Here is a 25,790-nt window from a genome sequence, read left to right as displayed (position 1 = left end):
AGAAATTTATTGTTAGTTTTCTGTGATGAATGGGCAGAAATGAGATTACCTGGATCTTTTAGATCTGATTGAGATGTAACAACTTGATGGAAACTGAATGACTGCAGTTCAGTAGTGTCAGGCTGGGACACAGTCTGAAAGCTACTATCAAACCTAATTTTTGTATTGTCATTTTAACAGGCTGTGCACCCGTTTAGAATGTGTGTGTTTAACTTACTGGTTCTGTGAGTGTGTTTGGGAGCTGCTTGGTTTGGTGGCAAAGGAGGCTGCATCCTCCATTCATGTCTGTGTACTCTGAGGTACACTCAGTGTCCAAGACTGATCCCGCCATATTTCAAACCCGAGACCTCAGCGCTGACCATCACTAGCCCCTACTTTCACTCCATACCTTTTTCAGGGCATGAAAGACCCAGAGCAGAAGTAAGGACCCACTATGTGCCTCCAGCCAGGAATGCCACTCAAACACGATGCATATTAAGTTTCTTCTTTTTGTGAAATATAGATGAGAAAACATTATCCATTTCTGTATGCAAAGCACTTGTGCGCTAAAGATACATGTAAAGTCAAAACTCTCCATAAGCCTCACTGGATATGATGGCAGCCTTACTGACTCCACCAGGAGCTGGAGATCTGTGTTGTGATTACAAGTATGCCACATCCAATACTGCCAGTGGCTGGCATCTAACACTGTTATGAAATACAATTGGTCTATAATTCCTGTGGCCACATGCTTGTAAACAGCACTCCAAGCTGTCCATCTGTGCTATGTCTGCATTGGAAAGTAATTCAAGACAACAGGAGTGGTTCAGTAGGTTGGAGTAGTTACGTCTCAGTTTCCTGCCTCTACAAACTGAATTATAGGGCTTTTTTCATCAGACTCTATATTAGTTTGGGCCCTGAAACAAAACTCCACACTACCAATGCCATCTGAAGGTGTCTGGAGGATTGAGGGCCAGTTCAGACTCCTATTTCCCTTGTGGCTGGGAGGCATTTGATGTCCACCTCAGTCTGAGCTTCCAATATAGCTTCCTGCAATGAGAACCTAAATCATGCATGCCAAAACTCCACTCTAAAACCATGCAGAGAGCAAGAAGTGGGATGATCAGAAGGTAGATATACTTCAAAACCACATAGCTGCCTTCAGTTACTTGCACTGATTTGTTTTTATAGCTGTGACCTTAGTCCATGCACACAGCATTTAAACTGTCATCTAGGTAAAGAAATTATTGTTATTTTTGTTATAGTCACAAATTTAGAAACACTTAGCCAGCAGATGCTTAAGTTCAAGGGAAAACTAAGCAGGGTCAAGGGAGCTGTTTAAGTATTTCTTCCACTAGAGACCACGAAAAACATAAACATGAAAGTCAACATGATAGAAATTGCCTGAGCACGTAGGACACTCAGGAAGTGTCAAACCTTCAATCAAAGGAACAATGAATCTCACTCTCTGAGACCAGGAACTGTGAAATTACCTGTTATTACTGTTACTTCAATTTTCATACTTCAGTATTATTATTAAGATATTATTGTAATCTACTGAGTTATTGACTACTTTCTGTCCTGTTTTTTCTCTATTTTTTGTGTTGTTTTCCTTTTTCTTTTTTTTTTTTTTTTTTTTTTTGAGGGGGCGTGGGAAAGTGGTTTTCTAACACAAAAAAAAAGGGAAAATACTCGACTCAAAAGAATTCTAACGAGAATTTCCCACTTCCAATCTGAGGCTTGACAAAGAAAAATAACAAATCGCTTCCAAAGTCTTAATTTGTTGTAAACCTGTTGGATTTATTTTAATTATACATTTAAACTTGTGGTTAATAATTATTGGGCAACATGTAACAAAAGCAAACCCAGTGTGAAAGATCAGGAGCTAAAGAATTGCTTTCTGTTGTCTTTTCTTTTTCTTCTTAAAGATTCTTTCAGGTCACCCCTGCTTTAATGGGCCAATCCCTATTCATGGCACCGGAAGAGGCGTAATTATTTTTCACTAGTCATTATTAATTTTTTTTCAGTAGTAATTGTTTCTCATGAGTTCATCTTGCCTTGCTCTTAAAATAAAAACTACTTGTTAGATTGGTTTTTTTTTTATTTGAAACCCAGAGAAATTTTGTCTCTTTATATAGTAGATTACCTGGCACCGGAATTTTACTGCTCTGCAGCATATTTGTTTAACCTTTGTACCTGCTTCTGAAAGAGGGAGAAAATGGCTGAAAAATGTGTAAGATTCAGTTTCTTAAAACCTTCAAGTAGAACAACCAGCTGCTGTTGTTAAACAGAAAGCTGATGGTACCCTCTGTGAACAAATGTAAGAAAGTTTAAATAGAATGGCAGCCTATTACTTTATTTACAAAGCCTTTAGGTGAAAATCTAGACATTTCTAGTTTTGTGGTAGCTCCACCATGTCTTAAATCCAGTCACTTCCAAACACGAAAACAGTGCCTCTCTTTTGAACAGTGAGATGTCATTCAATAGGAGCTTCTACTATTAATTAAATCCTAATTATTGAGGGATTGCTTCTACAAAAGGCAGTTTTAATTTTATGCGTAATGTTGTAGAGTGAAATTGTTATTAGTTTTAAAACTAGTTTTACCAAATTGTTAGAAAATAAGTAGGTTTGTCTCAATCATTTATTTATGGTAATACATATTTCCCTTTATTTTGAGTGACAAGTTTTTCTATGCTCTTTGTCATGTATTTTAAAATACACCTGATATATTGAAAACTTTTGTAAGATTATTATTTCTCAGTGAAGTGGTGCAGTGTAGGTTATTTTCAGGGTTAATTCCCTGGACAGATCAATAAGACAATGCAGAGATAGTGTTAATACAGAAGCTGAAAAGCTGGCCCAGTGCTTTGAGTAACTAATACTTTGCTTGACAGTGGAAATCTTTCTCTTTGCACATTGCAAAGATTGATTTGCCTTGGATTTTAATTTCTAAGGGCATAGGATGATATAAATAATTACATAATTTTCATAATTACATGAAACACTGTTCTGTGTCAAATTTCTAGTCCTGCATATGCAGTGTAACACCAACCGTACAATAATAATAGAAAAGCCTTTCTTATTTATGCTTTATTTTAGAAGATGACAGAGAACACAAAGAAGAAATTTTCACTTGCATTTCTACTTCCAAAATGCTTCAAAGAAGCATAAAAACAAAGACTTTGGAGTACAGTTTTCTTTATTTTCGTAATAAATCGTATTCACAGAGTAGGCTTTGTTTGTCGGTTTTCTGCCTTTTTTTTTTTCCCTTTAGTCTTATAATCATTATATTTACCATGGCAAAGTAAGTATTTTCATACTTTGATCTATTAGTTTCCTGTTTTGTGTTTTCTGGGACAGAAGTACAGGAATGGCCAGTCAATAAGGAGAAATCATCATACTGAAAAGAACAACATGATTTAATTGTTGTCAGTTCATGAGCATTAAAATTCAGTTACATTGTGAAATGCAAGATAATGATAGAGAATATTAATTGACTGGCACAAAATGGACAAAAAATGGCACAGACTTTTATCCAGTTCTTACACTGCTTTTTAGAGTTTCTATCCAAGCACCTAGCTAGCTTAGTTGAAAATAAGAGAACGTTCTGACATTTCATATTATAAAAGTAAATGGAGTCAGTAGCTGTAAGAATAAATATAATTCGTGTCTTTTTGTCTATTTGTGCCCACTTCTCAGGTAATCATATGCTTCTTATGTTTTGCTTTTTTCTCAAGTGCTTACATTAGAACTATTTTTTTCCATACAAACATATTTTCATCAAATTATCCAATTATCTGTATCTGTTACAATAATACATAATGTTGCATATCAATATACAGATCTAAATCTAGCCTGATCCCAAGGTAGACTACTGATCTCTTTGTAAGTAACACGATGAATGCAAATTCTCATACTGTGACTCCACTACATGAACATATGATTTTTAGCAAGCAGTATCTTCAATGCAAACTTACAGGCATAACTGAAATGATAAATTTGGCCATCTGTGATCATACACCATCTCAGCATCAATCTGGAGACCCATCTCCTTTGCTGCCTTGTGGCATCTTTGTGCTGCCAAGCTGGGAACTCAGGGGCTGTCCCTGTAGCTGAGGGATCACCTGGGTAGTGCAGAGCCTGCTCAGCCATGAACCCAGGGTAAGGGTGATACACAAAGCAGGGGTGAGCTGGGGGGATGCTACACCTGGGCTGTCACAGTGGCAGCCCAGAGTGTGGACATAGCAAGCGCAAGCCTGAGATTGCTGTGATTTAGGACCTGACCAGCCATCTCCAGAGCTTTGCAAAGTTGGTGAAAGGCCGAATACACCTTTCCAGCAGTGCCTTTGGTTTAGCAGTGAGGGCACTTCAGCCAGCCCTACGAGTGGGTTGGATGTGTACATTTTTTTTATGCAGGCAAAATATCATCCCCAGTCCTGCAAAAAAACCAAAAGATGTGTCTGGGTGGAACCCTTCACAGGGTTCCCCTGGAGAGGTAAAAAACTAACATAAAATTTCACGAGGGTCTCTTCACCTCTGTGTGATAGGAAAACCATGCAGCCTCCTCCAGATCCAGCAGACCTTCAGGGAGGATAGAACCTAGAACCAGCTGCATAAGAGGCTTCCCTCTTTACAGCAGCTCTGGATCCAGCTGGGGTAACAACTGGGATATTACCTATATCTTTTCCCATCCCATAACCTGCCTGTCCAGGCTTCAGAGAAGACAATGAAATAGTCAGAACCTTTTTTCCATGTTTCTGAAGGCTGGATGAGAGAATAAAATGTATTCCTCTTGGTCGTGGTCCAGTCTTGCATACCCCATTCCTTTTCCTGTACGCATATTTTCAATTTCTCTTTCCATTTCCATTTTTTTTTCTCCAGGGGAGTCAGAAAAAGTTCTGAATGCCCTGAGAAAATGCGTAAAATGAACGCTGATTTAAAAAATTGCTGTTTGGTAAAGATTCCATGGGTTTAGGGGTTTGCCCTGTAATAAGTCTCTATTTATAGCTAAGTGATAAGAGTTTCATGAAAATTCAAATCCTAGTGGATTATGAAAAGGTGAATGGGGGTTTGGCACCAAAATTGCTTCAACTGTACAATATAAGCAAGTATCCATAGTGGACGCCAATATCCTCAGGAAGATGGAAATTTTCCTCCGAGCTTGATGGGGACGAATTCCAACAAAGCACCCCTTACACTACTGTATCTTTCGTCTATAACCCTACCATATATTGTTCCTGGTTTATCAACAGAGTTTTAAAACAGGACCATAACCACTCCAAGAAAGAGATTTATTTACTCATGTCCATGGGAAAATCATTACACCAAACCGTTCATGAAAGCACAACAGTTGTGTACTACTTGGATAAATACCACTGAATCTCATTGAGCTATGGAAACAGTGGGAAGCTATAAAACTTTGCAAAATACAAATATTGGTCCTCTGAAATCTTTGTAGTCAGCAATCACAGAATAGGAAAAAGAGTTCTCCATTCTTAAGTGGTAGAATCAATACTGGACAGAGAACACCAAAACTGCCTAAAAGATTACTCAAGACCAAGATATTTTTAATCAGTGGCCTCTTTGTTTTTTGGATATCCAGCTTGAGACACCATAAGTGGAGTGAATTTTCAGAAAGCCTTGAGCACCTACTCTCTGAAAAACTGGTTGCATTAAGGTATCTGAAGATGAGCACCAAGAATTGCTGCATCCAAAATAAGTTTGCATCAGAAATCCAGATTCCCTCAAATTGGTATTTAGGGAGGACCTAGTGCTTTAGGCAGCTCTGAAAATCCTAGGCACCATGCACAGTGCATCTTTATCTCTGACACTGGCAGATAGAGGTAAACATCTTCCACCTAGACTGCTGCAGAGAAAAGAAGTATTTCAATAGGTTTTTTTGTTATATTTTTTCCTGTTAACTCTATAGAGGATTAGCTAAATAATTCAGGGCTAGTGATACTATTTTTTCATTGATAGTTTAAAAAGCAGATATATTTTTTAGATACAAATAAGATGTAAGGAAATGAAGTGTGGTTTGTTTTTTCTTTTTCTTCCAGACTTTAATAGCTGATTTCAGATTTTATTTAATAATCTTATTCAAAGACCTCATAATTTTAGTGAGTTTTTTTTCTAATTTTTATTTCTTATGATGTATAAATAGGTGAGAATATTGAATATTGTAATGTTATTTTGTTAAGACAATAACATTTCAAACGCTAATGTAAAATCAAGCTGCTAAAGTTTACATTTTCTCTGTCCAGCAGTTTATTTATACAACTGCCCTGAGTAGATGCTATATGCTGCTTAGCAAACGGCCTTTAAGAGTTTAAAAATAACTCAGTAAAGCTACTCAAAGGTAATGCAACACTTAGGCATCTTTAATAAGAGCTAAGACAAAACCAAGGTTTTCTCAATAGTTAATTATTCACCCCCTCATTATCGATTTATACACAACAAAACCACAATAAAAATGTTCAGGACAACTAATTGCGCTTGTTCCTATGTATAAGCTTAATTTTCAGAAAGGCAAGTTTTTACATTTTAGAACTAGTCCTAGGTGTTTGGACAGTTCTATCTGCTTTTATTAAATTCTGTGTTATTCCCATGCAAAACAAGTGAAAAAAAGTTATTTTCTAACCTACGTTATTGTGAGGGTTTTTGCAAAACCTCACTTATCCCCTTTAACAAAAAAGATTATCTTATTTCAAAATTCATGTTATAATTAATTTGCAATGTTTCTCAAACTGGTACAAATGTGTAAAATCTGTGCTTTTAAAAGCTTCTGCTTTGAGTAGCCTTACATTCCATAATTGTGCCCTAGCAATCACTCTATTGCATGGCCCATTCATGAAAAATGTACTTTGTTGGGATGATGTAGCTGAAAAAATCTGACTCTAAAACTTCCTTACCTAGAGCTTCCATTAAATTATATTAATTTAAAATATCTATTGAATGGTACTTTTACAAAAATACTAAAAAAAAACCCCAAATAAAGCAAAAATTAATGGGTTGGGTTTATGAAAAAGACTCGTATATTAAGCAGAAAAGGTTTATCACAGTTTTGGTAACTTGCATGAGTTCATATCGAAAAGAAATTTTTCACATGTTCTGAATGAAAGACTTTCGTGCTCTAGGTATTTTCAGTTATATGCTCTGAAGCAGTAGACACCATACAGCTTGTGCTTTTTATCAGGGAAGCCTACAAAGCGAACGGCTGCTTCGTTAGGACTGCAGCGTTTCCTTGGCCTGGAGATTGGGTAGCGGACGCTGCCATCAGCCAGCCAGCCAGCATCGCAACGGTCATAACCCAAGAGCTTCCAGGCAGCAAAGATCTGGCCAACTTTGGCAATCTGAGCTCCATCCTTCAAACACGCCTGAACTGCTTCGTCATAGGTCAGCTTGGTTGGGTGAATTAGGTAGTAAAAACGACCTAGTAAGGGAAAGAAGAAAAAAGGATCATTAGGAATATAATTATGGATTGGATCATAGAATCATGGAATGGTTTGGGTGGAAAGGGTTGGAAGAGACTTTATAGATCATCCAGTTCCAGTGCCCTGCCACAGGCAGGGATACTTTCCACTCAGGTTGCTGCAAGCCCCGTCCAACCTGGCCTTGAACACTGCCAGGGATGGGGCAGCCACATCTTCTCTGGGCAGCCTGTGCCATGGCCTCGCCACCCTCACAGGGAAGAATTCCTGTATTCCTGATTAAGATGATGTGACAATATCATAATGGCTTTTGAGGAGAAACAGAGATGTTCTACTGCAGAATCATATCAAACAGTGGTTCGTGACTGTGCAATGTGGATGCTGCACTGTTAAAAATACCTAAAGTTTTTTAATGGTGTGTTCATAAATATCAGGAATAAAAAAAACAAAAACTGTGGCATAGAGATCACAGACTATTTGTACATAACAGTAGTGCTGTATTTACTTCTGCTGGCATAGCACAGTGTGGCATTCCCACCCTCAGTTGCATTCAGTGGTAACTGAAGTGTTGCAATGCATTTTCATCCTCAGATGTAGAAAATCTGGAAGAAAAAGACTGGGAGAGAGGGATGATGGAAGACACCTTGGGATTTGGAGGAGGGTCCCTGCTCTGCCTCTAACATTATGGCACAAGAGGTTTTTACCAACATGATGCCAACGACAATCCAGTGAAACAACTGAGGAACACAGCAGATTTCAGCCAAAGCAGATCTCATAAAGCTGTAGCTTACTGTCAGAGGAGGGAAATCTGTCAAACATCCAAAGCAGTGGACTTCTGCATGGTGCTCCCAGAATTAGCTGAAGACCCTTGCAGGTTTTCCTCTCAGAAGCATGGCATAGCAAGATCTGGCCTTTGATAGCATTTGGGTGAGGGGGGCCTGAAGATTTACTCTCTGTCAAGGCAGTGGGTGACCTTGTTTCTGGTTAAATACAAGCAGCATTTTCATTTACTTATTTATCTTTAAGAAAGCTGAGATATTGCACAGCTCCTTGGAAGCAGAGCTTGAGCCTGTGGTAGATCAAAACCATGCCTGTCATTAAATCTTCATTAGCAGTGTCAAAAGCACAGGCAGCGGTTGTGCAGCTCTGTTTCTCTTTAGGCATCAAAGGGTGTATATATATCCTCCCTGTAAGTCAGCACTGAACTGATAGTGCTGCTAAGAAAAATGTGCCCCCCATCTCAAGGTAATAAAAACATATGGCAGCAAGTAAAGCTCAAAAAGAGTCTCCCCTACTAATCCATAAGCAGCAATAATACTAATGTTAATTTAATTTATCAAGGAAATATAAATTATTTATCACCACTGATTTGACAATTAACCAAGTGTGAGGTAGAAATGGATCAGAAAGGAGCAGTGTTTATTTGAAGAAATAATAATTTCCAAATAAATTCCCAACTTTTCAATCTGACTGTCTTGTAAGAGGCAAGTTAGCTGAAAACCATACAAATTTATTTATGTGGGAATCTTCCAATTCCAGAGCATACTCTTTACTTCTTAATTAAGAAAGTAGTCCAGAATAATATCCTTTTTCTTCCTGATAAAAACCAGGCAAATATACAAACACAACTCTGCTCATTTTCAGATTACTTTCCTGCTGAAGAAAAAGCGATGTGCAAGATGAAGAGTTAGGTCAGCTCCAAAACCCTGCACAGTCCACTTTTTGATAAGCAAAGAAATGTCAATTCAGATGACGGTGTAAAGATAATGGAATTAACTTTGTGTAAAGGTTGGAAATTGTATACCATGATATGAACATTAAGATTAAAAAAACAACACATTGCAGCTGTGGTGGAGAAGAAATCTTTAAAATACTTCCTTGCTGTCAGAGACAATTTCTAAGGTATTTCCACAGAAAAACTGTTGAGAGGAGATAATCTTCCCTTTTGTAAAATGTTTGCTTAACTCAATATAAGGAACTTGAAAGCATTTACAAGGTGTTACGAAAGAGAAGTTTATCAAGGGGAAACCTGTTCCTACTATGTTATTAAGAGGTTCCCTCAAAGTAAACAGGATTTCAGACTTAAGGGAACAGGGATTTGGACTGATAGTGTGTGAACTTCATCTAGCTTATTAGTTGCTCTCCAAACCATATGTCAATTGAATGTAATTTCCTAGGGATTTGCAGTAAGGTCAGGTTTTGACATATGACATCAATAATATAAACTCTTATACACTGCCTCTTCCTCAAAGAGGGGAACTTTAATAGTAAACCCCACACAGGTGCAATGTGTACTCAGAATGTCTGATTAAATAAAATTCTATTAAATACATTGGAACAGATTTGATGGTTTTCCCCTGTTAATAGGTTGGGGGGGTTTCTAACTGTTCAATTTTAATTTAGTGGACAGAGGCATTAACTGTGTCTCTCTCATTAACATCCTGTAGTCGGGTCACTCCTACAGAGGACAAGCGTGCTTGATTTGACTTCTCACATGCAAATCACGGGGCAGAAGGTTTATGCAGACCTAATCAAACCCCAGCTATAATAACTATGTTAAGTTTTGCACGTAACAGAACAGCTTAAACAGCAAAACCTGAGCACTTTATATCACAGTGACTGCGCTATAAGTACTTTATATTACTGTGACTGTGGATGTTTGAGTGCTGCACCACCATTGGAGATATTTCCGAGCTCAGGTCTAAATTGAGACTTTCATTAGTAAGCTTTTATCTGCAGCTGGGTGTGCTAGGCAGTGGACATCCTCTTCAGAGGCACAGAAAGTCAGTATCACCCATTTGCTATTTCTTGTATTAAGTGCTAAAGCAGTGCCTTAGAAAGAGGGATCTTCAAGTTCTCAGGAAGGATGCCTCCACTTGCAGTCAGCCATGGGGTACCTAAGCCCTAACACTACTCCCAGTGGCTTATGGTTTGCTGGGGTAACCTCTTGACCATGGTTTTGGTGCTGTGCAGGGGCAGCTGAGCAGCAAGCTGTGCTTGGTGCACAGCAGCACATGCAGGCGTAATGCCAAGTGTGGGAACGACTTCTGCAGCCCTGTGCTGAAAATTGCCGCAGAAACCAGTTAAGTTCTTTTACAGTGCTCTAATATGTGATTTCATATGGCCATAAGAGACATTCTCAGCAGCCAGCTGTGTATATCTGTGGCTTGTACAATGTGTCTACCCTATCATCTGCTCACCAGACTCAGTTCAGTATATGTGACCTCCTGCTCAAGCAAGTCCAGAGGAGGCCACGGAGATGCTGTGAGGGCTGGAGCAGCTCTGCTCTGGAGACAGGCTGAGAGAGCTGGGCTGGGTCAGCCTCGAGAAGAGAAGGCTCCTTAAGGGGAGACCTTAGAGCAGCTGCCAGTGCCTGAAGGGGCTACAAGAAACCTGGAGAGGGGCTTTTAACAAGGGCCTGTAGGGACAGGACAAGGGGAATGGCTTTAACCTGACAGAGGAGAGACTGAGATGAGCTCTTAGGCAGAAGTTCTTCCCTGTGAGGGCGGTGAGGCCCTGGCACAGGTTGCCCAGAGAAGCTGTGGCTGCCCCATCCGTGGCAGTGTTCAAGGACAGGTTGGACTGGGCTTGGAACAACCTGGCCGAGGTGGAAGGTGTCCCTGCCCATGGCAGGCGGTTGGAACTGGATGAGGTTTAATGTCCCTTCCAACACAAACCATTCGAGGACTCTATGAGTACTAAATGGTTGAGCAAGCCCATTGCTTCTCAAAAATTAAGAACTTGTTAAAAATTTGTGCAAAGTGAGGTGCTTTCTGTTCATTTCATCATAGGGTCCTGATAAGCATTGTCATAACTAGTGATCACCTCAGATAAACAGATTTTGAATTGTTACATTAAATATGTGGGAATATTTTTTTTTTAATCCTTTTCCACATATCCCCACCCACCACCTGGTATCAGCAGTGATTCCAGTGACTCAGAAGCAATCACTTCTAAGAAAATATTAATAGAATCCCAGACTGGTTTGAGTTGGAAGGGGCCTTAAAGCTCATCCAGTTCCAACCCCTGCTATGGGCAGGGTCACCTTCCACTAGACCAGGTTGCTCCAAGCCCCATCCAACCTGGCCTTGAGCACTGCCAGGGATGGGGCTGCCACAGCTTCTCTGGGCACCCTGTGCCAGGGCCTCAGCACCCTCACAGGGAAGAACTGCCTAAGAGCTCATCTCAGTCTCCTCTCTGTCAGGTTAAAGCCATTCCCTTTGTCCTGTCCCTACAGGCCCTTCGGGTGTCTTTATTTCTCTTTTTGGAAGAATGGCTACACATTTCCACTGATTATCTGAATTTTATTCTGAAATGTTCAAATAAGCAGTCAACATGCATTAGAGATGACCTTCTATATCCTTCTCCCATTTAAGTGGCTTGTGGTAGTTAACTTCCCACACACATTACTATAACAAGCAGGTGGTTCATACCTGCATTTTTAACATGAACCTTAAAATTTATTTTTTGTATTTTTAACTTTGTTAACATGAGATTTTTACTTGATTCTGCTAGAGCTGATAACAAATCAATTATGTGCTGTGGTTCTGAGTGCAATGTATAGAACAAAATGCATGTTTATGAGCAGAAAGTGTGATACAAGTTCTATTTATATTTTTTTCTTTGAAAATGTTTAATTATAGAGAAGCTGATGAATATGTTTATATTTAGCTGTCTTAACACTTTTCAGTGCAATAGATTTTTCGGCTTTTCCTTACAGAATCTCACTGTTCTCCTTCAGAAGACCTTTGAAATTGAGCAAAGAATCAATACTTAGCTCTACTATTGTATATTCTTTGTGCTATGCCTCGTGGCTCTGTGGGGAAGACTGCAATAAAAAGATTCATATGCATTTATTTCCCTAATTTGTAGAGTCCTAAATTGACTTTCTAGAGGGACTGTATGGAAGAGGAGCATCCCCATTCCTTGGGACAGGGCAGGGAGAGAAATCGGGGTGGTCTGCAGCCCTTAAAGAAGCTTTGGATCATGTCAGGTTGTCCCACCATACAGGGCAGGAAACAGACATTGGGAAAATGTCCAAATTTAAATTAGATACTTCCCACTTTTGTATATTCATTTTCAATAGCTTTTATCAATATGAGGAATGTAAAAGCAAGATCTTGACAACCAATAGTCATCTCTACAAAGAAAAAATATGTTATTTCAAATATTTTGATAGTTTAGTCTTTAAAATTAAGTCCTATTTTTTGTTATAATCCCTGATATTGTAATGTATTTGGGGAATTTCTTTCCCTAAAAAGCACCCAGTTAGCAGAAATCTAAACCTCATTAGCCTCTGTCTTTATAGCGACTCCCACAACTGACTCTCTTTGAGATTATTTTGGGTGGTTTTTTTAGCTTACGTTATACTTAGGCCCTTAGCATTTTAACAGCTCTCTTACATAAAGCTGAAGGCTTCTCTGTTTCACACTGTTAGGAGTCACTGCCACCGCTGGAAATGCATGGTGTTCTAACCACTTCTTATTTTCCTTGGCTCTTCCTGAACTGACAGAATCAATATTGGGTGTTTCAGAAATAGCTCTTTGCCTGTAGCCACTGTCTTTGGCAATTGCAGCCTCATGGCAAAATGGGTTATTATAAGCTTTTCCCTTTACAGTGAGAAAGTTAACATATGCTGTTAAGCATACATGAGCTATCTGAACTGTTGAGCTGAAAATAGGTAATTGGCATTTTGGGAGAGTGACTGGGTTTACTGTGGATATTAAGGTAAGCTTGGGACATGAAAAGTGGGGAACATAGCAGGGACATGTGAGGATAACATACCTTGGTGAGTTTCTGGTTAAGGAAATGGATGCTTAGAGAAGCAGAAGCCCAGATTTTCTGCTGACACCTTGAGAGAATGCTGAACTGTAGGGAACTAGGCAAGATGGTGGCTTTATATATCATCCTACTGCTGTGTAGTTTTCTGTCTTGCAGGTCAGTTTAACAGACTCACCAAGGATGGCATTAATTTTTGTGCCCCGTCTTTGATTTCTCTACTGCCTGTAACCTCATCCTCACCCTACCTCATTCCTCTTTCTCCTATCCCTCTTTCTGTGTCAATGCATAGACAATATTTACCTGTCAGAACGTCTCTTTTTTTTTCTTTTTTTTTTTTTTCCTCAGAAATTTTTTATTCTCTTTCATTAAGAGATACTGAGGAAGTGTCCAGCTGCTAGTGTGGAAAAGAGTGCCCTTTAATGTGCAATAGTCAAAACCATTTACTCTGCAAACATTATAAATAGTGCAGCTAGTACACTTTAATTCTTTTTCCTTGTTTATTTTATTTCTCAACACTATTTCTATAGTACAGACTAAATCTGCATATAAGAGATGAGCTCATATAGGATTTTGCCTTGGATAAATCAGGCAAGAAAAACATGAGCCAGCATTTCATGGAATAATGCAGCATGATGAAAATAGCTACATTTTTGTTTCATACTGCACCCAGCCTAATATAATATTCTTGCTTTCAGGACATGGTGGGGGGAGGGGAGTTTAAGAATGTGGAGCAGACTTAGCACTAGAGCATATCTATCTTCCAAAGAAGGGCAGTTGAGCTGGTGAAGGGCCTCAAGCACAAGTGTGATGAGGAACGGCTGAGGGAACTGGGGGTGTTAAGTCTGGAGAAAAGAAGGCTCAGGGGGGACCTTCTCGCTCTCTAAAACTACCTGAAAGGAGGATGGAGCCAGGAGGTGGGTAGTTCTCTGCCCAAGTAACAAGTGGTAGGACAAGAAGAAAAGGCCTCAAGTTGAGCCAGGGGAGGTTTAGGTTGAATATTAAAAAAAGGGTTGTCAAGTATCGGAACAGGCTGCCCAGGCCGGTGGTGAAGTCACTGTCCCTGGAGATATGTAAAAGACGTTTAGATGTGGTGCTTAGGGCCATGTTTTAGTGGTGGACTTGCCAATGCTGGGTTCACTGCTGGACTTAATGATCTTAAAGGTCTTTTCCAACCTAAACAATTCTATGATTCTGAGAGCAAGGCTTATGTTTATTTTTTGGTGTGCTGCAGGACAAAAATGCCTCATTGTGGATAAGCAATCTGTGCATAAACAAAAAAGTACATGCTCTTTGGTCTGTGTGGGCTGCAAGCCAAACATGTGCAAAGTTGTGTAGGTATATCCACAAGTATGGTGTTGTAGAGGATTGTAGAACTCTTTTGCACTTTTACTTGCAGCGTTTCTCTCATTCATAGCAATGTTTTCTAAATCCTCTTCAGCCACTAGATTAAACCTGAAATGATAGCAAGCTGATATCAAGTAATTTCATACCTAAAGTAACATCTATTAACAGCAAAAAACCTTGCAGTCACTAAAATAAAGTTTAGAGCAGACCAAGCTCAGGGCAAAAGTGAACATGTTTTAGCAGTGTACTAAGATTAGGGAATCTAAATTATCCGGCATAAAAGCTAGAAGCTTTGCTGATAAGGAAGTATTAATCGTATTAGACGTGGCACTTGAGCAGGAGCTGCTTGACACAACAGCATAAAGTGGTGATCAGAATTTTGTGTTGGTGACAAAGTTGAGTTGTAAACTGTCATAATTATAATTGAATTCAACAGGAAAGCTCAATTAATGAATCACAGGTTTCTTTATCACTTTAACAGAAATAAACTGGGCATATATCAACACTAAAAGAGTACACATAAATTTTAATGGGGTGACGGCAGAGATATTAGAAACTCCTGCCAATACAAGTTCTGAGTTGTAAAAACCATCTACATGAACATGTGTCAAAGACAGCTTTACTCTGCGCAAGAGCCCTTGTAAATTCAACAATAAAATTTTCCAAGCCTAACATAAGCTTTGACAAATCAAATACGTCTTTGCTGCCATGGGAGTTTCTTCCTAAGCACAGAAACAATCGTTTACAAGTTAAGGGTGAAGAAGACTTACCATTGAAGTTTGAAGTAAAACAGAAGACATCATATCTGCTTTTATCTTTATCCCAGAACCCGTAATTCCTGACCCCAGGCACTGTGTTCTTCCCTCCGCAGGGCTCCCTGGGCTTGGTGATAGGGTACTGCACGGAGCCATCACTGAGCCAGCCAGCATTACACCAGTCCAGCCCTGACCTCCAGGCGTCGTAGAGCTGGTCAAAGGAGGCGATAACAGAGTCTTGGTCCAGGCATGCTAGCTGAGCCTCATGGAAGTTTAAGTTGTAACGTCCCAGCCGTGGAGAGTAAGGGAATACAACACCTGAAGCGATAAAAAAGGGGAGAAACAGCATTTACAGTCACTGGAGTCTGAGAGTGCTTAAAGATAGGCAGAGCTGGTTGAAATTTTGCAACTACAGGTTTTTCATTAGGAAATTCCAGTTTACAGCTGCAAATTCCAGTTTACAGCTGTAAGTTCAATTTCTCATTAAAAAAAAAAAAAAAAAAGTTAATTCAGCCTAGTTCTATTCTTTGTGGGGTGGGATTTGGTGGTCCTCCAGCAGTCATTTAGAAAGAAGAAACTGTAGTACAGTGGCATATGAACTACGTCTTTTTACACATAAATTTTTAGTTGAAATGTTTTGATTGACATGAAAAAGTGCTATGTTCTTTGCATGGACCCTTGACAAGATTTCCTGAGAGGTTCCTGACAGTTCGTTTTCTGTTTGCTTGTTTTTATTTTATGTCACATTATGCTAGGAATAAGAAGGTATTTCATGCATTTTTTAATAACAACATTTCAAGGCTACACTTGTAGGAGGCATAATTTTAGTGTCCTGAGGCCTTGAAGTAGGAAGTGTATAGGGAAATAAAATCAGTGAAGCTGTATATGGTTTTGGGGAGACCTTTCTGCTATTTTCCAGCTGGTGTTTGGCAGTTCATCACCACTCAAGCAGGGAGAGCTTCTCATAGAGGGCATCAGGGAGCACAGTTCCTTGAGCAGAAGACTTGTTTCCCCACTTGCAGATGGTGAGCCATGTAGCACACAGCATGCAGCAAAGAAAGACAGCCCTGGTAAGAAGCCATGTGGGACACCACCTTTCCTCACTGCACCCATGGCTGCCGAAAGCACTGCTGGTTTAAGCAAAGGATGCTTGCTGGATAACCACTATGTAAAGAGTATGGATCTAACAAATGCTTCCTTCCACCCCCGAGAACCAGCTACAGGCAATCACAAAGCCCTGTTTGTTGCTCATCAGTGGTGAACCATTGCAGAGAGATGTGGCAGAGAGGTTTTCTCTGAGATGTCCTCTCAGAGAGAGGACAGCCAAGTGGAGACAGAAAATGTGGGGACACATCCAGAACTGTTTCAGCAGCAACACTGAATCAAAGTCATTGCTCTTATCTGACATATTTTTCCACAGTATACTTTCTGCTTGCTTTATGAAGAAGATCTGTAGTTAAAGATCACTTGAAAATGCTGAAGAACCACCTCCCCATCTGCGTTCTGATAGGAGAGAAACTGGAAATAAAAGTTTAGTTAAGACCACCCTGATATTTGTCACGGTTTAGAAATGTAACCCAGCTCTAAATTGTACAGTTGGCTTTAGCCCAGTCTCATAATAAGCTGAAGTAAAACAGCATTACAGAAAATCGATCTCAGAATGTTTATTCTCAAGCATCTCTATGGAACTAAGTGCTGTAGGATGCAGAGGGACTGAAGATAAAATAACATGTGAGATGAGCCAAAAACTTTACACTGGTATAAATATTGACCTTTCTTTTTACTTTTTCCCTGCTGTTGAATTCTCCCACCTGTAACAAGTTCCTTGCCTTCAGGGCAATGTAGCATAGGAGACAGATATTACATTATGGTCATGCAAGACTGTCGCCATGCAATTAAGCCATTCTCCTTTCCAAATATTTAAAGCCATTTCAGTGTCTATGCCACCGTTATCTTAATATCTCCTTTCCTTCCCTTTTCTCCCTCACTCCTCTATTGTCCAAGAAGTGTTATTTTTGTTAAACAAACTTTTTGTTAAGCAATATTTTTGTTATTACTAATCCTCAGTGACTTGGTCCAGGAAAATAAAGCATACAAATGTAAACTTGGCAGGGTAATAATAAACAGTATTTTACTCTCCTTTGGCAATTAACTAGAGTGTCTGCTGAGGATCTTTCCTTTTGTAAATCCTTTGTTCACGGGCTTTTTGAATTATTAGCTGTCCTGAACCATAAAGCATGAATGTAATGTAATACAACATGGGCTGTTAACTGTAATTCATAAAGAAGCCGTAGATATTTAATATTTTTCTGAATTCCTGTTTTTCCTTCCTCCTCCTCATTCCTTTAATAAAAAGTTATTCATTCCCCCTCAGTGATACTGGATACAAATATCACTGGCTATACTAAACATGTAGCAAATGTCAGAGGGGTCCAAGCATTATTACTTTATTAGAAATCTATTACTTACTATTTTTTCCAGAACCACTTCCCCTGACAACCGACTCCTTGCCCAGTACCTGTGTCTGATTTGCATACACATGGAAAAAAAAATACTAAAATCATCAGAGATGAGTATTTTTCAGTCAAGGCCTAAGGTTACATACTTCTAAAAACTCAGCAAAAATTAGTTGGAAATGATTCAAAGAAATTTGAGTCCTTAAGGTTTCCACAATAGCTTTTTTAAAGGAGTTAAATATGCATGAAAATTTGTTACAAATCTATTTGAATTTGACATTTTGGGACATAATGTTTTAATAGCATATATATGCACATGGCTGTAATATTGGCTTTTGGTTATATTGGGGTAGACTGCATGGAAGCTGTTTTTTGAGTTCATCTGCAGTACAAGCCTGCAACTGATTAGCATTAATTTCACCCTATAGATGGGGGTGGCCATTGGTGATTCTATAGAGCAAAATTGACTGGGTGTGTATTTTCTGTAGCCTTGTATTACCTTTCGTCTTTGTTAATTTATTTTCTTTCTTAATTTCTCTATCAAATCTAGCTGAAATTCATAGTTTGATCTTACTATTGATATTCCTTTTGTTACAATTTAGCAATGCTGAACTTTAGTTAATTGCAAAGCATCTTCTTCAGTCTTAGATCTTATAACCCATCAAAAGATAATCCATACCATCTGTTTTTGAACAGGCAAAAGCTGTCCTGAGGCTTGTTACTGTTCCTGAACTACCAACCGAAACCAAACTCCTGAATCCAACCCTGTGTTTTACCACTTCCAGACAAAACACCTATTTCCAAACATTAGCAAATTCAGCATAAAATAATGGAGAAAGATAAAAACTCCCAGCCTCAGGTGGTTACAATCAAATTAGTTTGTGGGAAGACTGGGCTGAAGAGTCTTAACTTGACCTTGGTGATTCAGCTCCCTACCCTAAGGAAGCAGCTAAGCCACCTGTGTGGAGGCTGAATAGGGAATATTAATTTACCATATAGACTTCTCAGTGTGGCTCCTCTCCCAGACACACAGTTCTCTGAAATAGGTCCTGCCCCTGGGGAAGGACCTCCCTTCCTCCCAGCAGGAGAGGAAGAACCTGAGACACATCAATTCAGTGGAGAATAAATCTGTTAGTGAAACAGGAAGGCTAGATGAGGTTTGCTGCATGCATCTATGACAATGCAATCACAGTCCAGAAAATTACTTTTGTAATGGAAATTAGGATTTCCACCAATTAAGAGCATAAGAACTGGATGTATACCATATCCTCCTCATACACACACTTGTACTTCCATATGCCTTACATTCAATTCCACAAACATACAGCTTTGCTTCAGTCACTGTGTTTTTTAGGGAACGCAAAAGAGATGATACTTGTGTGTCTTCTGTAAGCTGTTTCAGACCTTATATGCAGGTAACCCCTACAATTCAGTGCAAGATCTTTGCAATTACTCAGTAGCTACAGACACATTGTCAGTGCAACAAGCTGTAACAGTTACCCAAGACAACAAGGTGCGGAAATAAGCTTAGAAATCCCAGCTACTGTAGCAATTTATGGGTGTCTATTAAGCCAGCACCATACACAATCAGCAGTTTTAAGAGTATTTACACCTTGAACAAAATAACACAAATTTCTGTTGACACACATGGGAAAAAAAGGGGGGAGGGGGGAAGGTATTTTCACAGCCAGGGTAAAGAAATGAACTTCCTTGAGTTCTAGCTCAAACAGAAAAGTACGTTTTCCTGTAGCCAGTGTAAACACAGGGTAACAGTAGGGTTTGGTATATGCTATACTGTAGAGTACAGTTTTATGCTGGCAGTTTCATACACTTGCTGGCAAAATTTTCCATGCTGGGCTTCTGAAATTCTGTAAAAAATGGTAAATCCCTCATTTTCCTTGAGACTCCATCTCCATTGCTCTGTTTGCCAGGACTGACCATCCACCCACAGGGTGGGCCACTGGCTGTTAGTAGGTATCAGTCTGCCTGAAAACAAAACTGAAGCTAGAGACAGTGTCCCTCCAGCCTCCAGCATCCCACAACCAAGCTGACAGTGTGGCTGCTTTTTTTCTGACAAGCACAGGCATATGAACTAGACTCACACTGCACTGGGGGTAGACTGTTAACTTATGTTTCACAGCCTTTATCAAAATTTGAAAACTGTTATCTTTTCTTGCCCTCTTTAGGGTAACTAGTACTAATTCTTTCTATGAGCGTTTTGCTCATAATTTCAAGGTCATTTTTGTGCTCCTGTTTTTCAAACTTTTTACTTCACCTGAATCTTTCAGGTATCATTTCTCACAGCATCTGCAAAAACATTTGTGACTGCAAAGACCTGTTGCCCTTTCATACAAGGAATTACATTGCTCTGTCATTACTTACTCTTGAAAAACTCCTGTTGCCTGTCACAAGACTTTCTGTGGCCTTCTAGGGACCCACAAATGCTTTTTCATTATCCTATAAAATCGGTTTTACAGTAGACAGTACAACACATTGTCATGCAAAGGATATTTGAAATGTCTTTTTGCAGAATCATAGAATAGTTAGGATTGGAAAGGACCTTAAGATCATGTAGTTCCAAGCCCCCTGCCACAGGCAGGGACACCTCACACTAAACCATCCCACCCAAGGCTTCATCCAACCTGGCCTTGAACACTGCCAGGGATGGAGCACTCACAACCTCCCTGGGCAACCCATTCCAGTGCCTCACCACCCTTACAGTAAAGAATTTCTTCCTTATATCCAACCTAAACTTCCCCTGTTTAAGTTTGAACCCGTTACCCCTTGTTCTGTCACTACAGTCCCTAATGAAGAGTCCTTCTCCAGCATCCCTATAGCCCCCCTTCAGATACTGGAAGGCTGCTATGAGGTCTCCATGCAGCCTTCTCTTCTCCAGGCTGAACAGCCCCAACTTTCTCAGCCTGTCTTCATACGGGAGGTGCTCCAGTCCCCTGATCATCCTCGTGGCCCTCCTCTGGACTTGTTCCAACAGTTCCATGTGCTTTTTATGTTGAGGACACCAGAACTGCACACAATACTCCAGGCGAGGTTTCATGAGTGCAGAGTAGAGGGGCAGGATCACCTCCTTTGACTTGCTGGTCACGCTCCTTTTGATGCAGCCCAGGATGTGGTTGGCTTTCTGGGCTGCAAGTGCACGCTACTGGCTCATGTTCATTTTCTCATCGACCAACATCCCCAAGTCCTTCTCCACAGGGCTGCTCTGAATCTCTTCTCTGCCCAACCTGTAGCTGTGCCTGGGATTGCTCTGACCCAGGTAGAGGACCTTGCACTTGGCATGGTTAAACTTCATAAGCTTGGCATTGGCCCACCTTACAAGTGTGTCAAGGTCCCTCTGGATGGCATCCCTTCCCTCCAGCATATCAACCAAACCACACAGCTTGGTGTCATCGGCAAACTTTGTGTATGAATTGGCATACTTTGTGTATGAATCGGCATACATTGTGTATGAATGTTACAGAAATACACAGACGAAACAAATACGAGATAACAATATCAGGCTGAATCTTATTTCTCCAGCTGTTGAGACCATACAGTTGGTTTCAGCTGGTTGGTTTCAACCAATTTATCCTGGTTTCAGCCACAAATTCCCCATTTCTTATGTCTAGCCTAAGACAAGTGACTAGATTAGAAAATGATTGCCGTAACAATTTGGAAGAATTTGCTTATATGAAGCTTGCAGATTTGTTTGATCTACTTTGAACTACAAAGTCTGTTTTTGAAAGGGGTGCCTGTTCTTTTTCTAACTCTATCTTCGACATAAAAGCTAACATACCTCTAAGCAAGATCATAAAACCTGATGGGATTTTTGGTTCATGTGGAGCTGCTCAAAGAGTTAGCTTCTATCTAGAAGTAGCTTCTATCTAGAAGCAGCTTTCCACAGAGACTTTTAGTGGCTTTATCTAGACCTGCATATTCCTAGTACTGCAAAAAGTAATTATTTCGTAGCCAGTATTACAAAACTCATGTGTTCAGTTATAGTCTCTTTCTTAAGACTGAAACTATTACAAAAAATTCTAATAGGGTAAAAATCTGCTTTGGGCAGTTTAGCCTTATTCCATTTTCTTTGCCCATGAATCTTATGAAGGAATAGTACACAAAATCTGTGCCTGAGCAGCATACCTGAGCTGAAACCTTTACATGTTGGGAAGCTGAAGTACACAGACCTGATCTAGTGAGATCTATTACAGTGCCTAGTATTCATGAGAAAGAAAAATAGTAAAGCACTAACATAAAGAAAATTCAATATAAGCTGACAATTCTTTCTTTGCTTATGACTCTGGCAACAATACCTATCTGCCACATGAGGCCTTTAATTTGTTAAGGTTTTGACTTTCAGAACATTTGACAGAGTGTAAAACTTATGATCCATATTTTATGTGCCAGGAGGAGAGTAAGACCAGTTCAGTAAGAAAATGGTTTGGTGACAAAGACATCATAAAAAGTGTTCTGACCTATGCAGTTTGCAGCCACCATGCCCAGCAAAACCTTCCTGCCCTTAGACTTTGTACTTGAGCTGGCCAACAGGATGGTAATCATGGCATGATCAAATAGTTCTTCAAGCTGGTGCCTGCGAAATACTGCAGTGAATCCTACTCCTGAGCTGTAGCTATGAGACAGCACTATCTCGTTAGTGTAGTGGTGAAATTGTGTGATTCTGCATTGAACAATAGTGAAGAAAACATACCAAATACATGTAAGGTATGCAATAAACAGACTGAATCTAATTCCTCTGTTTTTTCGAAGCTAAAAGTATGCAATTATTATGAACAGTTTATTTAATTATGATCTCGGGAAGTATTTGAGTCTAATGAGAATAAAACGCACCCACATTTGAAGAAGAAAAAAGGTCCACTGAGGTACAGGTCAACTATTTTGCTATTGATATATGAACATGCTTTCACGTAGCCAAAGCTATACTGTTTGTACAGTGAGCTCACGTCAGTGTCATCAGCTGTTTTGCACTGCTAATGGGCATTCCTGGGTATAAATGGCTTTGTCTTGCTGCCAATTAACATCCTTAGGGCCACCATCTCAGGACATCAGGCTATTGATGCAAATCCTTCCCACTGTGAGATTAACCTTATTGTTTATAACAGATGTAGAATGTTGGAATGGGCTGATATATTTTTATTTATTTCTATAAATGATCTTTTTTTCTTCTTGGCCTATTCTTCATTGCTCAAATGCATGAAACAGTAAAGCCAGCTCTACATAAAGCTGCAGATGAGGTGGAAAAATAAGCACAGGGGCACGCAAATATAGGAAAATACCCTATCAGCTATTAATGTCCATTGTAAATATAAGTGCATTTTAATCATTATCACTTCAGAAGGAAACTTCCTTGTAGCTTAGACCCAGAATCACTGGATTTAATTGTCAAAAGCAGGTTTGACACTGACACACTCACTGGTCTTATCTGACAGTTACATTTTACAGTGAGGTTTTGCAAATTAAATTTTCCTGTCAGTTTAGGATCACCCTATAGCATCAGAAATGAACAGTCTCACACCTGCCCCATGCCTGACAGAAGTAATTAAAAAGGAATTGTTTCTTGTGTTAGCCAGACAGTAGTTAAAATATGTAAACTTTCTGTTGAGGAGAGATCAGAACATACTTGGTTGAAGAAATATGTTTCCTCCTATCCTTATGAATTTTCTGATATTGGAGGTGGGGAAAAAGAGGAAGAAGTGTTGTTTTTTTTTTTTTTTTGACAGGATGGGCTGGAGTTGACATACACTGTTCAGTCACAGCAGTAAGCTAGAGAGGACACTGTGTACCAGGAGGTGGTACCCAGACCTTGTATCCAATGGTCTGGTGCTGTATCACAAAACAGTCAGAGTAAAAAAGGTAGAAAATCTCACTTTTTTTCAGTTGTCTTACTGTCTGCAGTACAGGAAAGATTTCTCACTGCTTTTTTACTCTAGCATTAATCAAATATTGTCTTTCAAATGTGGACCTCTTCATGTGCACATGTACCAAGCTTCAGGCAAAACTTCTCAATCTGCCACTAGAGCCATCAGCATCTCTCCTTCCCCAGGAAATCCTGGCACAGCAGGAAGCATTTGTGCTGGAACCTCCTTGCTTTTAAGAGCAAAAGGCTAATCAACTTCTGCTTCAGTGACACAATGCTAAGTGGCACACATGAGTATCTGATCCAGATGTGTGGTGTGATGAAGAATTTAGAGATTTTACACTGATTCTGACTTTTTTACATTGACAAAATATCATAATGCTGAAAACACTGGGAAATCTCAGTGTCTGGTATAGTTACACAATTATTTATCTGAATACATTGGAGACTGACAGAGGTATGTACTTAGGATGAAACAAGACTGACAGAAGAATATTATCAAATTACAGAGCATCCTTACAACCCAGGGGAGAGTTGCAGGACTGCCTGCATGACAGCATGAAAGGAGAAGAGATGTACTATGGTCAAACACAGCTAAAACAGATGCTGCATTTTTCTGACCTGGCACTTGCTATTCCTCAGGTGCAGCAAATAGCTGTACTTACCACATTTTTATTTACATCCTTATTGTCTGGAAACCATTCTGTGAGGTGGAATACTCTGGGGCTATCCACCTCTTAATGCATGTCCCAGTCACAGGGCCCGTACCTGCAGCCTGGGCAGCCCAGCAGAGCTTTGCTTTCACTTACGGAAAGCTGAACATTCCAAGCAGAAACTGCTCTCACTGCAGTGGCTCATCTCAATAACTGCATCTGCAACAAGCAACTACTGCATTGCGTGCCCGAGTGAAGATTGAACACACGAGAGCCCTTGGCTAGCAGGGAAGAATAAAGTAAAATGCTTTTTCCTCCTACTCATGTCTGTTTTCACTCAAAACTGTTTTAGACAAGTTAAACTGGACATGTGTATGTTCAGTTTTATATTGTAAGTGTGCAAAGATCAGCATGCATTCTTATTAAAGATGAATTATGTGAGGTGAAAAAACTTAAATCAACTATCCTCCTGGCATGGAAACTGTTGCAGGGGCTTTCTGCATTCAGAAATTGAGGGTTTCAGCAGCCTTCAACCAGGAATGGAAGAAGAAGAGGAATGAGCTAAGCCCATGACATCTGTTTGGTTCAAGAACCACTCAGACAGTCATATTGTGCAGGGTAACTATAAAATCGTCATAATATACAATAACCCTCAGCGAAAGAGTCATATATTTCACTTATTTAATGGTGCGAGAGCCAGAGGTTTGATTTTCTTCTTCTGTATTTTTTATTCCTAACTACTTTTCACAGATAAAATGATTTCTATAAAGTTCTCTCTGACACACACCTGCTGGTAAGCACAAGGGTAAGGGAGACAGCTTCACGCAACTTTTAGTTTACTGCTGAGTTCTGTACAGTGCTTTGGGGAAAAAAAGGCCAAATGTTGGTTTACATGCATTCTACCTCACAAAAATTATCTGAATTTCTTAAGAGTAAAGGAAAGCTGAGTATTCGGTTCTCTTTAAACCTGTTTCACTAATTTTTATAATGCTTTGCAGTCTACTGTTTTGAAGAATATTGCTGAGAGAAATGACTACAGACTACAAGTAGGAGTTGTCTTGGCAGGCAACATTGAGCTCTATTTTATGCAATTATAAGGCTGGAAAAAATGAAACTGTTGTCTCTGGAAAACTACTTTAACATTTTTCCTCTTTTTAAGAAGATTTGTATTGCTGGTAATCCAAAATGTCCCAAAGTACCGTAAAATGGCTGTTAGGGGAATATTTAATATAATTTTGTCTAAGTTTACTGTAAAAACATGCAATTACTTTTGTAAAGTGATAGGAGGGCATTAAAAATGTATGGAATTCTTTGTACTATGTTTGATCATTCTTTTTTTCCTCCCTGCACACCAAGTCTCACCGGAAACAGAATATGCCATAGGCTAGCATAAATTATAGAAGTCCTAATGTTCTTCTAATTTATGATTGTTGTCATGAGCTGTCAGGCAAAAATCCCCAAAGCACAATGAATCCCAGTTCTCAGCTTGCTGTTACCAGTGTTAATACAATATCAGCAG

General features: G+C 39.5%; 1 protein-coding gene across 3 annotated transcripts in view; it reads right to left on the bottom strand.

Annotated features, from left to right (window-relative positions):
- Positions 1-3,173: 3,173 nt before the first annotated feature.
- The window catches only part of HAPLN1 (hyaluronan and proteoglycan link protein 1), a 64,423-nt gene continuing 41,806 nt past the window's right edge, over positions 3,174-25,790 (bottom strand). For all 3 annotated transcript variants that reach the window (XM_065661855.1, XM_065661854.1, XM_065661856.1), the window contains exons 4-5: positions 15,306-15,608; positions 3,174-7,412 (exon numbers count right to left, since the gene is read on the bottom strand). In XM_065661855.1, the coding sequence (XP_065517927.1) occupies positions 7,123-7,412; positions 15,306-15,608 (593 nt within the window). In that variant the 3' untranslated portion in view covers positions 3,174-7,122. The remainder of the gene's footprint in view (positions 7,413-15,305; positions 15,609-25,790) is intronic.

This window comes from Lathamus discolor, chromosome Z (genome assembly GCF_037157495.1).
Source record: "Lathamus discolor isolate bLatDis1 chromosome Z, bLatDis1.hap1, whole genome shotgun sequence".
NCBI classification, from domain to species: domain Eukaryota; kingdom Metazoa; phylum Chordata; class Aves; order Psittaciformes; family Psittacidae; genus Lathamus; species Lathamus discolor.
The sequence above is the reverse complement of the archived record's forward strand: the minus strand, read 5'-3'. Positions and strand labels throughout refer to the sequence as shown.